This window comes from Toxotes jaculatrix, chromosome 22 (genome assembly GCF_017976425.1).
Source record: "Toxotes jaculatrix isolate fToxJac2 chromosome 22, fToxJac2.pri, whole genome shotgun sequence".
Classification (NCBI taxonomy): domain Eukaryota; kingdom Metazoa; phylum Chordata; class Actinopteri; family Toxotidae; genus Toxotes; species Toxotes jaculatrix.
The window spans coordinates 920,054-933,621 of record NC_054415.1 but is presented as its reverse complement, the minus strand read 5'-3'; the positions used below and the strand labels follow the sequence as shown (position 1 = coordinate 933,621).

At 40.6% G+C, this 13,568-nt stretch overlaps 1 protein-coding gene across 1 annotated transcript; it reads right to left on the bottom strand.

Annotated features, from left to right (window-relative positions):
• Positions 1–3,691: 3,691 nt before the first annotated feature.
• On the bottom strand, positions 3,692–13,362 carry LOC121176451 (CCR4-NOT transcription complex subunit 2-like). The gene is made up of 15 exons (XM_041030516.1): positions 13,310–13,362; positions 10,844–10,975; positions 10,535–10,607; positions 10,046–10,193; positions 9,313–9,528; positions 9,106–9,185; positions 8,877–9,002; positions 8,539–8,669; positions 8,248–8,368; positions 7,970–8,126; positions 7,708–7,769; positions 7,438–7,487; positions 7,120–7,220; positions 6,577–6,721; positions 3,692–6,436 (listed from the first exon to the last, which is right to left on the bottom strand). The coding sequence occupies exons 2-15, from the start codon at positions 10,961–10,963 to the stop codon at positions 6,350–6,352; spliced, it is 1,617 nt and encodes a 538-aa protein (XP_040886450.1). The 5' UTR covers positions 10,964–10,975; positions 13,310–13,362; the 3' UTR covers positions 3,692–6,349.
• Between the last annotated feature and the right edge of the window lie 206 nt (positions 13,363–13,568).

Genomic DNA, 13,568 nt, shown 5'->3' with positions numbered 1-13,568 from the left:
CCACATCCAGCTGTTACAGATCAACATGATCCTTCACCAGGAGACGCGTCTGAGTCCACCTGATGACCCTCAGTCCAACAATCTCGCTCTTTTAGCTCTGTTTTTGGTCTCTACCAGCTCCTGAGCAGCTGTTTTAGAAAATTACTGAGACTTAAAAAAAAATATCAAACTATATATTTATAAGGTGTTTTTAATCATCACTGGGCTGACTGTTCAGGCAGACTAATAGGAAACACAACCCAAAATGTCTGATCAGGAAAAATAAAGAGGGCGAGTAAACACAAAAAACTAGAAAGCATCTTTTTCTTTTCTTTTTTTTTTTTTTTAAGCAAATAGTCAAATAATCATAAAAAAAAAAAAAACACCAGCTCTTGGATGTAGGCTGGATGTACAGTATTATTTTTCTCCGCTTCAGCCTGTTGCATAAATGTGAAGTGCTGAAAGGCTCCAGGATAAAGCCTCAGAATTATGCATTGGTAATCAGGGAGGCATGTGGCAGGATTATTATCATCTCTGCAGATCAAAAGATTACAAATAATAACGGACATCAGCGTGGAAGAACACCGGCCACGTGTCTCTGCAGAGCTCTCGCAAACAGACACACAGCACAGCTTTAGAAAAACAGCAGTTTGAAAGTCAGCACACTGAAATATCACCGGTCCAGTCACTGAGTAAAAATCCCAAACCGACACTGCAAATAAGAACAAATGAAATCGAGGAAATTGGAGCTAAATTTCCAGTTAGAGTGGAATAAATGACAGGAACAACGTGAAAAGCAGACCGTGCCCACAACCTGTGTCCTCTGTGGACGGGATTTGGTTTTTCAGGAAATAAAACAAATAAAAATGGATAGAAAAGGGCAGCGTCTGACTCAAATCAGCAATCAGATGATGCGATTAGGCGGCACAATATTTGCTCCTGCTGTCTTGAAAAACCACAAAGTAGTGCTGGTACAAAGATCCACTGCAGAGGCAACATTTGGCTGAAAATCCCACCATCAACAGTGAATTACAGCCTGGTACTGTCCTTCATTATGGAGCTGATGGCTGCTGCTCTGAAAGCACTGTGATGGAAAAATTCAACAGAATGATGCTGCATTCTTTCTGTGCACCACATCTAAGGCAGCATATCACTGTAAACACATTATTTTGCTTGCATTGACCAACAGTAGTGGATGCCAAACACAAAACACCAGGCTGCGTTTCTCACTGTGTAAATCCTGTGGTAAAATGTGACACATGACACAATTATCAGGTTACACAAAACAAAAAACTCTCACATCATTTAAACAGCTACAACAATATGACAATACGTCTATATATACATTCACTGATTACTTCTAGGGACATCGGTACACTTGCTTATTCACGCAATTATCCAATCAGCCAATCATGTGGAAGCAGTGCATAAACCCTGGGGTAGGGTTAACAGCTAAAACCATCCAGTGACCAGAAGCTCTGAGGACGGAGACACTCTGAGAGAGGTCAGAGGTCAGACAGGTTGGAGCTGACAGAAACACTAGGCTAACTCAGAAAGGAGGCGACAGGGTAGATACACAACACACGAAGGGCTGGAGGCGATTTAAATAACTAATCAGTGAATAAAATGTCACAAACAAACACAGAGAGGATTATTCTAACTTACAGACCAAATAATTCCAGAAAGTTCAGGTTTATTTTAGCTGCTGATGTTTCCACTGCCTATACAGAGCTGTGAACGTTCTTAGTTTACTTAATGTTGTGTGACTGTGATGTTTAAAGGAGGAGTTTGATGTTGTTCTTTGTTTGCTTCAGTAAGAAAGTACAATGAGCTAATTACCAAAACAAAGTAAAGTTTAATTTCTCATATTCACCCACTCACTCCCACAGCTACACTTTTTTTAGATCAGTTTGTTAGTCAGTTACATAACGTTTGTTCAGGCATCATTTACACAAAGAACTACAGTTTGCTGAGTGAAGAGAAGCAGGCAACATTATCTGAGAACACTGTTTGTAATTTGAATACATTTTTTAAAACCATTTTCTGAAGTATGTTAAAAGATGTGATGAAGGAAATGATATGAGCCAACAGACTGTGGAAGACCAACTAAACTAGATCTTTAAATTTTGTTTCCAAATTATTCCAGATCTTTCTGAATGACATTCTAAGACAATCCCACGCCTTTTCAGATCTGCAGCCTGGAGACGGAGAAATGGAATAATGAAAATGTCTGAACACTGTGATGGGACCAGGATCAGCAATAAAGTTTCCATGGACCCTCAGCATGTAAACTGATTTACTAAGTAAATGATTATGTTGATGTCGGTTCTTCTGTCCTCACACTTTTCAATTTACCACATTTTCCTTTTACTCCCTCATCTTCTCAGTTGGCTCCAGATTTAAACTTCACAGCCTTTTTGTTATGCTGCAGCTCCACAATCGTTTCCTCTCCTAAATTTAACAGACGATTTTAATCTCCACTGTGTCTCTACTGCTGCAGTAAAATCTGCTTTTATCACCACATTAAGTCTTTTATTGCTCTCACCTTAATGCTCGCTGTTCAGACAGACTCTGAGTGTTTGAGTGTTATTTTTTGTTTGTTTGTGTCTTTGTTTATAGCATTGTGAACGTGTGTGTGTGTGTTTACCTCAAGGTTATAAACCACTCCCTGTCTTGCAAGTTACCGTCTCTGTTACACTTCATCTGCTGGAGCTTGGAGGCAGCTGTAATGAAAACATCAATACACTGATTTGTTGATGGCAAAAATAAAGTTTTAGTACACAGTCACACAAAAATACACAAAGTTTGCTGGCTGCAGCTGCAAAAATAAAAAGACTTTTTCTTTTCTGGATCATAGTTCAACATAATAACTTTATTAAACATCTTCACTTTACCTGTCTTCCTGCCTGTTGGTCTTCCTTGGCACATAGTGCCCCCATGTGGACAAACTACAGAAACACAGTTTAATGTTCATTAATAAGCAGCTTAATTTGATTTCTCAAACCTCTCATCAAAATAACAACAAATAAAAATACCTTGTAAATTTAATATTGTTGGCTTTCAGACTGTTGGTTGGAGGAAACTGCAGTGGAAATGTTAACAGCTCTGGAGATTTTTACCCCTTTTCACCAATTATGTTTTCTAACAGTGAGCATGAAGTTGAACAATAAACTGATGTTTAAATCTCCTTATTTATTTTTAGGGAGGAAGAAACATTTTACCTTGAACAGACAGATCTTCATGTGAAGTTTGTTGTCCACATCTCAGCTTTTTTCAGAGACTCGGATAGGCCCGGTGTTAATGGCTGCTTCCTGGCTGGAGAAACAACTGAGCCAACCAGAACGTTACAGGTGGAATAATAAACAGGGGACGTCATCTTCCTGTGCAGAGACAGAAGAAAAATTGACAGAAAGATGGTGACAAGTGTTAATGAGACAGATACAGGCCTTTAAGTTGATTGACAGAAACACCAAACTGACTAACCACTGGTGTGTCGACTCAAAATGACACAAAAAAAGTGATAATTCATTTCAGTCATTTTTTAAAATTCACTGGATTCAGCTTCTCCAATGTAAACACAAGCAGGTTTTCAGTCATCAGTGATAATAACAGGATCACAGGATCTTCAGCAACTTCTCGGTCCTGAAAAATAAAGCACAGCATTTTCCACAGTAACACAAAACAAACAAACAACCCGGACTCATCTTTCAATTTCATTACCAGAATATTTATTTTATTCTTTTTCCTATTAAAACACTAGCTGCCATATTTAATAAAACAGCCAATGGCCAAGTGCCTCAGTCCTCATTCTCCAATCAAATCTTCTCAAACAGGTCACATGGGGGTCTGTGGGCGTGTCCTTGGCTTTCCTGCTGCAGTGTGAACAAACTGGCCCTTGTAGTCATGGCAACCAGTGTTGCTGCTGTGACAACAACAGCGATGTTGTTGCTGGAAGGTGGTTGTTGTCGGCAGAGTGGGGCGTGGTCCCATGTAAACTGTCTCCATGATGGTTTCCGTGGTAACGGGAAGTCTAGTATTGCATTGTTTACTGGCGGCCAGTAGAGGAGGAGCATCTCTTCGTTTCAGAAAAAAATTTTTTGTTTTTCCCCTTTTTCTTAAAAATACTGCCTCGTGTGTGTATTCATACACACGCACACACACACAAATAACTGTACATTGGCGCCTCCTGGAGGAAATTTAAAAACAATGACTAGAAATTAAAATCATGAACGTAGAACCTTAGAACCTAAAAATAAAGAACTTTTTGGTTGGTTTGCCTTTTGGTGGACTGGCAATGACGTTAAAGGAAAGGTTTTACATTTGGAGAAATAAACTGAAATGCTTTCTTACTGATTTGCTTGACACCACTCTGGTGTCTGTACACCATGTTTGTTTGAAATGGAAGTATAAAAATGACAGTCGGCTGTTTTACGAGTTATTTGCCGATCTATTTCTTGGTCGGGTGCAGTAGTTTCACCACCAAAAAATAGTCCGTCACACAATCCTCTGCCAAACGGGGACTGGTAACATTTACACTTTGGTTTCTGTTCTCATTAAACAAACAAGAAACATGTTTTAATTAGTGAGATCTAGAAATGCTGGTAGGTGGATGTTGTTACCTTTGGCTACCTGTTTCCCCGTCTTTATGCTAAGCTAAGCTTTTTGACTGTTAGCTATAACTTCATATTTACTGACATGCAAGTGTTTTCTATCTTCTCATCTAACTCTGAGCAAGAAAGCAAATAAACATATTTCACAAAACATCTAACTTTTCCTTTAACAGTCTGGGTAGAGGTTACTCCAACAGTCTGATTGGTTGCCAGGCAGAAAACAGACAATAAATGTGGGAGGTGATAGAAAAGTAGAAGATTAAAAAAAAGGAATATTAAAAGTGAAGAAATGGGGAGCTGCAGTGACTGAGAACAAGAATAAAATAACAGAAAAATGTAAAAAAAAAACAATGGATGAAAACAAAAAGCTTTGTCAGTGTGAACGATGTAGAGACATTTCCAATTTTAGTTTACTTTTATCCACTGAGCTTTGGCAAAGTGTGGGGAAAAATCCAATTTGTCTTTCTGTTACCATCTATTGTTTTGTTGTCATTTAATAAAATTTGGTTTTAAAAAGAAGCCTGGTAATATTCTTTATTTTTTTTTCTTGTCAACAAACTCCACGCGCAGACCCCGACTTAAAATCAATTATTTTGGCATTCATTGTTCATGTTTCAACAAAGTCAGGATTTGCTGCTTTTCTTAGATTATATCACAGTAAACTGAGTATCTTTGGATTTTGGACTGTTGCTTGCACAAAACATCTGATGTTGTCATTTTGGGTTTTAGGAAACTGTAACAACATTTTAGACTATTTTCAAAACCAGGTTGGTTTTGGTCTTTTTATGGGATTTGCTGGCAATAAGAACATATAAATAATATAATATGATGTATATAACACCAGCTTTTTCCTGTATTATTTATATAGCTTACATAAGCTAGGTGAAAAATGCCAAACTCTGCCCACTCAGTGACTTTTCTGGGCTTTTATTTGTCTGGTCAATGTGCTGGTGTTTCTGGCCACTAACTTCACCTAATAGGGTTAAAAACCAAAAAGCTGAGCCTTTAAACTTAAACCCGCTGCTGCTTCAGGCATCCCCACACCAACACAAACCAAAAAAGATATTTTTTCTCCTTTTATTATGAAATAGTGCTACAATGTACATTGCATTTCCTCTCCTGACTGTCTGCTGATGTGAGTGTGTGTGTGTTCTGATTTGTAATGCTGGAGAAATCTGGTAAAAATAAAGAAAAATGATAAATATTTTCAGTTCCTGTCAAATTCAGAGAGGTGTGACGGTGTGAAATAATTATCCATCCTGACAGGTGATTTAATCCTGTGTTCTGTGTTAAAATCTGGTTCTTCTTAAAATCTTCTCTAGACAAAAATAGTCAATTTTTTAAGACTGAATAGAAACATAAATCACTCGATCAGATGGACAGTTATTTACAGTGCTTGTGTCTGCGTTTGTTGTACTGTGCTGTCTGTTGACATTAAGTCTGTGCTCCACATAACAGACCAACTGAACCAAACCCATGGAGTAAGGGTGGGAACGAAAATAAAAAAAGAAAATGAGGTAAAGAACAAAAAAAACAAAAAACAAAAAACAAAAAAAACAAAACAAAAACAGAAAAGTTAAAATTATAAAGTCTATTCAGAAAGGCGTATAAGAGGGCAGGAGCCAGGACGTCCTCTCATGTCCCAGATCCTTAACAGCCAGATTCACTTTGAGTGTGTGGAGGTGGGAAAAACCTAGAGGGGTGATGACTGGTGATCCAGGAGGGCCAATGGCAGGCAGGCAGGAGGAGCGAGGAGCCAATCAGAAGGCCTGCTGGGCAGGATTGTAGTTGAAGGTGGAGGGAACGTGAGGTCTCTCTTCTAGTTTGTCATATTCCAGATGAAACTCCTGAAAACAAAGAGTCAAGGAGAAAGATTTAAGTCTGTGTGGTTGTATGTCAGATTTATCACACTGGACTCTCCCATCTTCTTATGTTCACAAAGTTGTATATTAGAGGTTGTACAGAGTAAATATGTGTTTGTGTTCACCTTGGCCACCTTCCTCCAGTTGAGGCAGTCGAAGAAGTAGTAGGTCCCTCTCTCGTAGGCGTTGGTCTTCAGCGTGGGCTCCATTCCCGGAGCCCGGGTGATCCAAACCCGCTCCTCTTTATGGTACCGCCAGTCCCTGTTAAAGCTGGAAAACCACACGGACAATCATTAAACACAGTTCACTCCAACTTTTAAAAAAGAGAGAGTATATTCCAAACATTTTAATTTGCCAAGCTTTATATTTATGTCAGTATATATCTGTTTTTGAGGAGTTGGTGAAAGGATGATGGATGAGAACATGAAGACAACACCATCGAGAGCCTAAAATTAAGGAAATGAAAGGAGGAGAGTTTTTTTTTTTTTTTTTTAATCAAAATCAACAGGATGGACAGAGAAAAATGGTCATACAATGTTGTGCGTCTATAAAAGAAGAAGAATTTTAGCAAGTGGTTTAATTATTTTATTTGACATGTTGGGTACTCCAAGCGTAAATGTACCAGCTGTGTGTGTGTGTGTGTGTGTGTGTGTGTGTGGTGTTCTTACAGTTCTACTGCAGCCAGTAGTTGTAGTAGGTCTCCTCCATTCATATAGTACAGATAAAACAGCAGATCTTCACCATAACGAGACAACTTGATAGCTGCTAACTGCAAACATGACAGGACGAAGGAGAGAGGGAAACAGATGGACATTCAAAAATCTGTTAACAGCTCAAGTTTTTTTTAATAGAAACATAGTAGTTTGACTGTTATATATTACAGAGGAATGTGTGTAATTAACATTAGATCAAATCTGCAGACATGAAAAGCATAAAATTACTGAATTATTTTGATACCAAGAAAAAAGGTGTTTTAAATTACAGACCTTGTCCCTTATGTGGATGTTGGTTAAATACTCTGAGGGAACGTGGAAGTCTGGAGGAAGAGTAGACACACAACCCGCACGTCATCGCCTAATAAAGCTGTTCTGACCAACTACTAGCAAACAGTTGCCTTTTTACATGTCCAGCATACACACAGAAACACGATTATCCCACTGGAGTTTTGTGGCCATGTGATGAATGTAAGGGCAACATCACTTCCATTAATATTCAGAACCAACTCAAATAATCAGACGTTTGGAGTTTGAACTCACCTATATCCTGCGGTCGACATGGAGCCGATGCCCAGGGAGACGCAAACTTAGGATAGAGATTTCTGAGAGAGAAAGACATTTGCTTTTAAATTTACACCAGCATCAATGACACCTTAGCACTCCCCTGTATTGATGGGATGAATGCTGATGATGGTCTCTACTTGCTACTCGCTGTGTTTTAAAAGCAAGAGTAAGTTAGTCATAATTATTTAAGCTATGTTTGAAGACCAGGCTCTTCTGTGTGTGCGTGTTTATGTCGTACTCCGGTGAATTGAGGTTCAGGCCGAGCGTGGTGAGGTCAGAGCCCAGTGCCAGGTGGACCATTCCGGGGTCTGTCTCTGCCGCCCGGATGAACGTCAGCAAGCCGATCATTCCAAACTGGTCCGTTACCATGCCAACTGGGATGTTGGTCACACGCCCTGGGACATAAAGACAACACAAGGCGATGGTTTGAACTAAAATCTGCCCTTTTTATTCCCCCACTCTGTGGATGTTTCATAATATCCTGAGAAAAGCCTGGAGGGTGTGAGTGTTTCTCACCGTCAGGAAGCACCTGAATCCCTTTCTTCTGCTGGTTGTTGTTGCTGGGCGCAGAGCTCTTATCGCCGGGGAACTTTGGACCATCTGAGTTAGAGGTGGGCTTTCCTGATGAGTTCAGATTCTGATTGGATGAAAACATGGAGGGAAAAATCAGTCCCACAACAAAGGGGGTGAGTTGGGAAAGGAAAAAAGAAGAGGACAGTGAAAAATAAACAGTACAACAAAGATACTAAAAGGAAATGGATGGGGAAAGACAAAAAAAAAAAAAGACAGAAAAAAAGTAAATCTAACCGTTTTGCTGTCTTCGTTGGTGCTGGTGGGGTCTTTTGTTTGGTAGTTTGGCCCAGGAAGAGCTGGGAAATCTTCGTTATGGATGGAGAAGTCTTGCGACTGCTCACTGGACGGCTTGGTTACCATGCCAACTGGAACACGAATAAACAAACACACATCAGGATTCATGGTGAGAAATTTAAGAGCTTTAGTTCAGAAACATTATTTTTGGTATCAACTGATCTGGCAGTTTTCTTTATTAACCAACTAAACCTGGATAATGATGAATAATGACTGGAATTAAAGAAGATTTATGGCCTTTTATGATAGTTTAATGCAAACACACTTGTTGTTCTTACCATAAGGAGCCCGACCGGCCAGCGGGTTAAGCAGTGGGGTGGGATTCGAGCCTCCGTCCCTCCGACTCCTGTCTGCTAACGCCGGGAAATCTGACAGGTCCAGCCCCGTCACATTCTCACTGCCGTCTGTAGTTAAAAAATTAATTCAAATTAATTAAAAAAAAAAAAAAAAAAAGGAGGCCAAACAAAATCTGAATGAAAAATATTATATTAAGGACAAATTCTTTACCTGTGCCATTGAAGATGTTGTTGGATAGCGAGTTGTTCAAATTGAAGCCTGGATTCCTGTTCACCCCAAACCCTGACATACTGACAACACAAACACACAGACATCAGATTAGTCAACTGATGAAATATACAGTGATGTTTTTACCTCTGCTGACAGACTAATCAGTGTGTAGTCTAAAGTCTAGAGAACAAAGCGAGTGTGTGTTACCTGTTGATAGTGAAAGGCTGTCGTGCTTGCTGCTGTTTGGGCATGCCGATGATGCTTGGTGACGACCGGCTGGGACTCCCCATGCTGCCGCTCCTCCCTCCTCCTCCGCCACCTCCCCTCTCTCCCCCTCCTCCCATCCCTCCCGCCTGACCCGTGGGACCCCCAACCTGCTGGCTGTGGTTCAGCACGCTCCGGCTGCTCATTGGCAGGATACCCCTGCAGAGAGAGGCACAAGCACAAACACAGAAAGAACCATTTAAGGTTAAAGCTGCAGGTGGTGGTTTGTGGTTCCAGGCACAGGTTGAAGTTTGCAGAGAGAAAACATGAGCAGCTGGAACAGGGATACTGAGGTTACGTGATACATGTCTGACTGAGTGTTCAGACTGAAAAGCGGGTGCTGGGGGGGACGTGTTATTCAGGATTTGTGTATAACTCAGGATTCAGATCAGACTAAGGAGATAAATAACAGATAAATTTATCAATCTTATTTGATCTCCTTTTCTCATGACGATTTGTGTCTTTATTAAATGCTTTGATTTGCTTGTGACAACAAGCTACTGAAATAAAAAAAACTTAAAATTTAGTGGACAAAGAGTTTTCTTTATATCTAAAATGTAAGTATATTTTAATGTATTTAAATTAATTTAGACTAAAATAGAAGTTTTAAGGTTCCCAAAATACAGAGCAGGATTCATCCTCAGCAAATAGGCATACATGTGGGTGTGTGTTGTACCTGCTCGGTGAGGGAGGCGTGTGCATTGTGCCAGTGTTGGGTGTACTGGCATGGCTGGAGAGCTGGCTGGCAGACTGGTTCAGACCACTTCGACTTAATTGAGGCGCTGCGCTGCTGTTCATACCACGCATGGGAAACCCCAAAGCACCTACAGCAGGAGAGAGAAAACATGTTTATATTCTCAAAAAACACACTTCAGCTACATTTTAGTGTCATCTTTCAGACGTTTGTGTGACTGAAAAGATACGCTTCTGTTTTATCTAATGAAGCTGTCTACACCAGAAAAGTTCGAGCTCATATCTCCTCCACGTGAAACTGAAACCTGAAGCTTCTCTTTTTCCGCATCTGTGTACAAGAAGGTGAGGGTGTGTTGGGCTGTGAGCTCTGTTCAGAGTGCAGCTTCAAAGTCAAACATCAATATATTTTTCAGCATTTAAATAGAATCACTCAAATCTATTAGAAACAGGTAAGTGAATGTGTTCATCTTACTCTGTGGGCCATATAAGCTGGCTCCGAGCTGTGACAGTTGACCCGATGAGGAAGCAGAGGAAGACACCAGCATCTAAAAAACAGAGGACACACAAACAGATTGCTTAATTTGCAGCTCATCAGTTCACTGTGTTCTTCTACAGTCACATATGATCAAACCACATATCAACAGCAGCAACTGACAATATTATGTTCTATCATTTGACTTCATGAAAATAGAATAAAATAGGTTATATGTGGAAATACAAGACATATACAGTATAAGGTATATAATGAAGTTTGATTTAGACAAATTTAGAAGGAAATTACATCTTTGTCAGCGCGGTGAGGAGGGAACATGGACTGTTGGCCATAGTAGAGGCTGGAGTCGTCCGCATAGTCACTCTCCACCCCCCCCTCCATAAACTTCTTCCGATTAGCACCAAACATGCCGCGTGTCACCTGAGAAAGCAGACATTTTTAATGTAAAAATTGAACAATATACTATTTACAGTAAGGCTGAATGATTTTAGGAAAAGATCTAAGACAATTTGATTCATTTTTTTCAAATCAAGCTTCAGTGCAATATTCACAATGTACAGTAACATTTATAAACATGACAGAAAACTACATCATACATTAAAACATTAAATGCCATTACTCTAATGCAAGAATGAAAAGTAAAGAACTGATTTCAAATGTGTTAAGAAGAAACATACAGCTACGCTCTATAAAGTTATTACAAATGAAAAAAAAAGTGAAATATCTCAGGGCAATATTCTCTCCACTGTGGTCAGTGGGAAAGTCTGCTGTCTGCACGCAGAGATCTTGTGTCCAGCGTGTGGCGGAGGTTTTTAAATCCGTCTTCGGTGACCGTGTTAACAGTCAGCATGTCCTCGGCAGTGTAGTGTGCTCTGGCAGTCGTTGTCTCCCGGTGTCTTCGGCTGCTCTTATCATCCGGAGTGACGCTGGTAAAACATGCGGGAATGTTCGCTTCTTCGGGCCTGAGCATCATTTTCACACTTTCAGCTTCAGCGCCACAGGTTTTGCACAGAACCTGTTTCTGCTGCACGTCTGCGGCCTCAGAGCCGAAATAGTCCCAAATAAGCGACGTGCTGTTTTTACTGGGGATTAAACGCCGTAGCTCCGCTTGTGCTCCAGCTGAAGCCATCTGACTAATGAAGCAGCAGGTGGAGCAGGTGATACTGACTGCGTTAGCCTGACCTGTGCACGAGCAGCACGCCGCTTCTGATCGGTGAGCTCGGCAGGTAGGGAGACGGCAGGTATGTGGAAAATAGTGGACACAGCAGATCCTGGGTCAGTCAGGAGCACTGCAAAAACCCGCAGCTTTGCCAATCACATGTTCGCGTTGTCTGAAATCGCAGTTTCGATCAGAAAATCATAAATCGGTCGGCCCTAATTTACAGCCTCTTAAATATGAAGTTTTGCTGCCACTGTGTTTGTATAGAAGTGGAACCACGGGTTCTTTGCATCATTGCACAGGCACGTCACATACACATTTACATTAGAATGTTTTAGCCTTCCTAAAAGCTCTTTAGATTTCAGAATATATCACAGCTGATACTCTGAGTTGTGTAACACACACAGCGGCACCTGCTCTAATTAAGTCGTAATTCAAGGGTCTATCATCATGATGTAACCAAGACACAGCAGTTAAAACTATGCGGTTTAATCACAAATTAAGTCAACAGAAAACTGACTAATTACATTATTAATTAAAGCAAAATATCTTAAATTTACAGGACAATCGGAACTGAATCATAGAGTTTTAAACCTGGTGAAAAGCTGGCTGAAGTAGTTTACCTGTCATCCCTGCATAACATTAGGTGGTGTAGATGTAAAGATCCACAACCTTGTATGGACAGTGATATCTCCGGATTAGTTTTGTTTCCTGAAGTAGGTTAGCCGAACATCCACGATCCCAACAGCAGCAGCGAGACCCAATAAACAACGGCTAATCGAGCTAACACAGTTGTAACGTTATAACGTGTGCATTATTTCTTGCCAAGCATTATCTGTCATGTTGTTAATGCCCTCCTCCCGCTGTAAATGCCAACCCGGTGACGAGAAAGCTTCAATGTTCTTGTTTCAAAGCTTTGTTAAAGATACAGAGCTGTAGCAAAAGGCTAATTATAGTTAGCTGTCAGCTAATGCAAGGTATTAGACTAACGTTAATTCTAACACAACCCTACCTGCTCGTTTCTTCACAGCACAAATACACCGACCTCACCTGCTTTGTGTTGTTTTTATCAGCCCCAAACAAATATCAGCTATTTGCTGGCGTTACCTTGTTAGCTGCAGAATGTTAGCTAGTTACCGCTAGCTAAAAAGCGGACGGAAGCTAATAGCTACCTTCATAGGAATACATGGGGACGTTAGCATGAGAGCTAACGCTCACTAACGAGCGAGCTAGTTGGCTAAGAACAACGGAAGAAGGACGCTATAAGGGTAGTTGTAAGCGGTTGTAACACTGTCTGGCAAGCCGATAAAATGTGTTTATATGCGGTTATGCAGACAGGCTATCGAGCAGAGAGGAGACCGGAGGACAGGTGTGTTTTTGTTCGTATTTGGGCCTGCTGCGCCTCCGTCGGTCAGTTCCCCAAAACAACAACAAAAAGAAACGAAGCCGCACCGCTGCATTTGAAGTCGTATTTTAACACTTCCCTTCGCAGCCTAATTCCGTGGAGACCACCACACGACTGGTGTTTTACTTTAATTGGGGTATGGTTGGTAATGGCTGAGAAAATGAATTAAACGAAGAAAAAAGGACCTCACCACATCAATCTTTCTTCCCCGCTACAATCCAAGATGGCCGACATCTCTTCGCCAATCAGCGAGGATGCTGGGATACCTTTCGCCTCTGACCTCTGAGTTCCCATCATCTGCTCTACTTTACTGTCCGACTTCTGGGCCCCAACACTCTACTGTCTGATCTGTGTCAAAATGTCACATTAAATCAACTTTGATTTGAAATTGTAAAATGGTAAATCAGCATCATTTCAAGGGGCATTAATAGACTTACTTTTTGTATGGA

Coding starts and splice junctions, on each gene's coding strand:
- LOC121176451 (XM_041030516.1), bottom strand. CDS start 10,963: ATGTTTGGTGCTAATCGGAAGAAGTTTATGGAGGGGGGGGTGGAGAGT. Junction 9,529..10,045: donor ACGCCTCCCTCACCGAGCAG/GTACAACACACA, acceptor CTCTCTCTGCAG/GGGTATCCTGCCAATGAGCA. Junction 8,670..8,876: donor GGCCGGTCGGGCTCCTTATG/GTAAGAACAACA, acceptor TTCGTGTTCCAG/TTGGCATGGTAACCAAGCCG.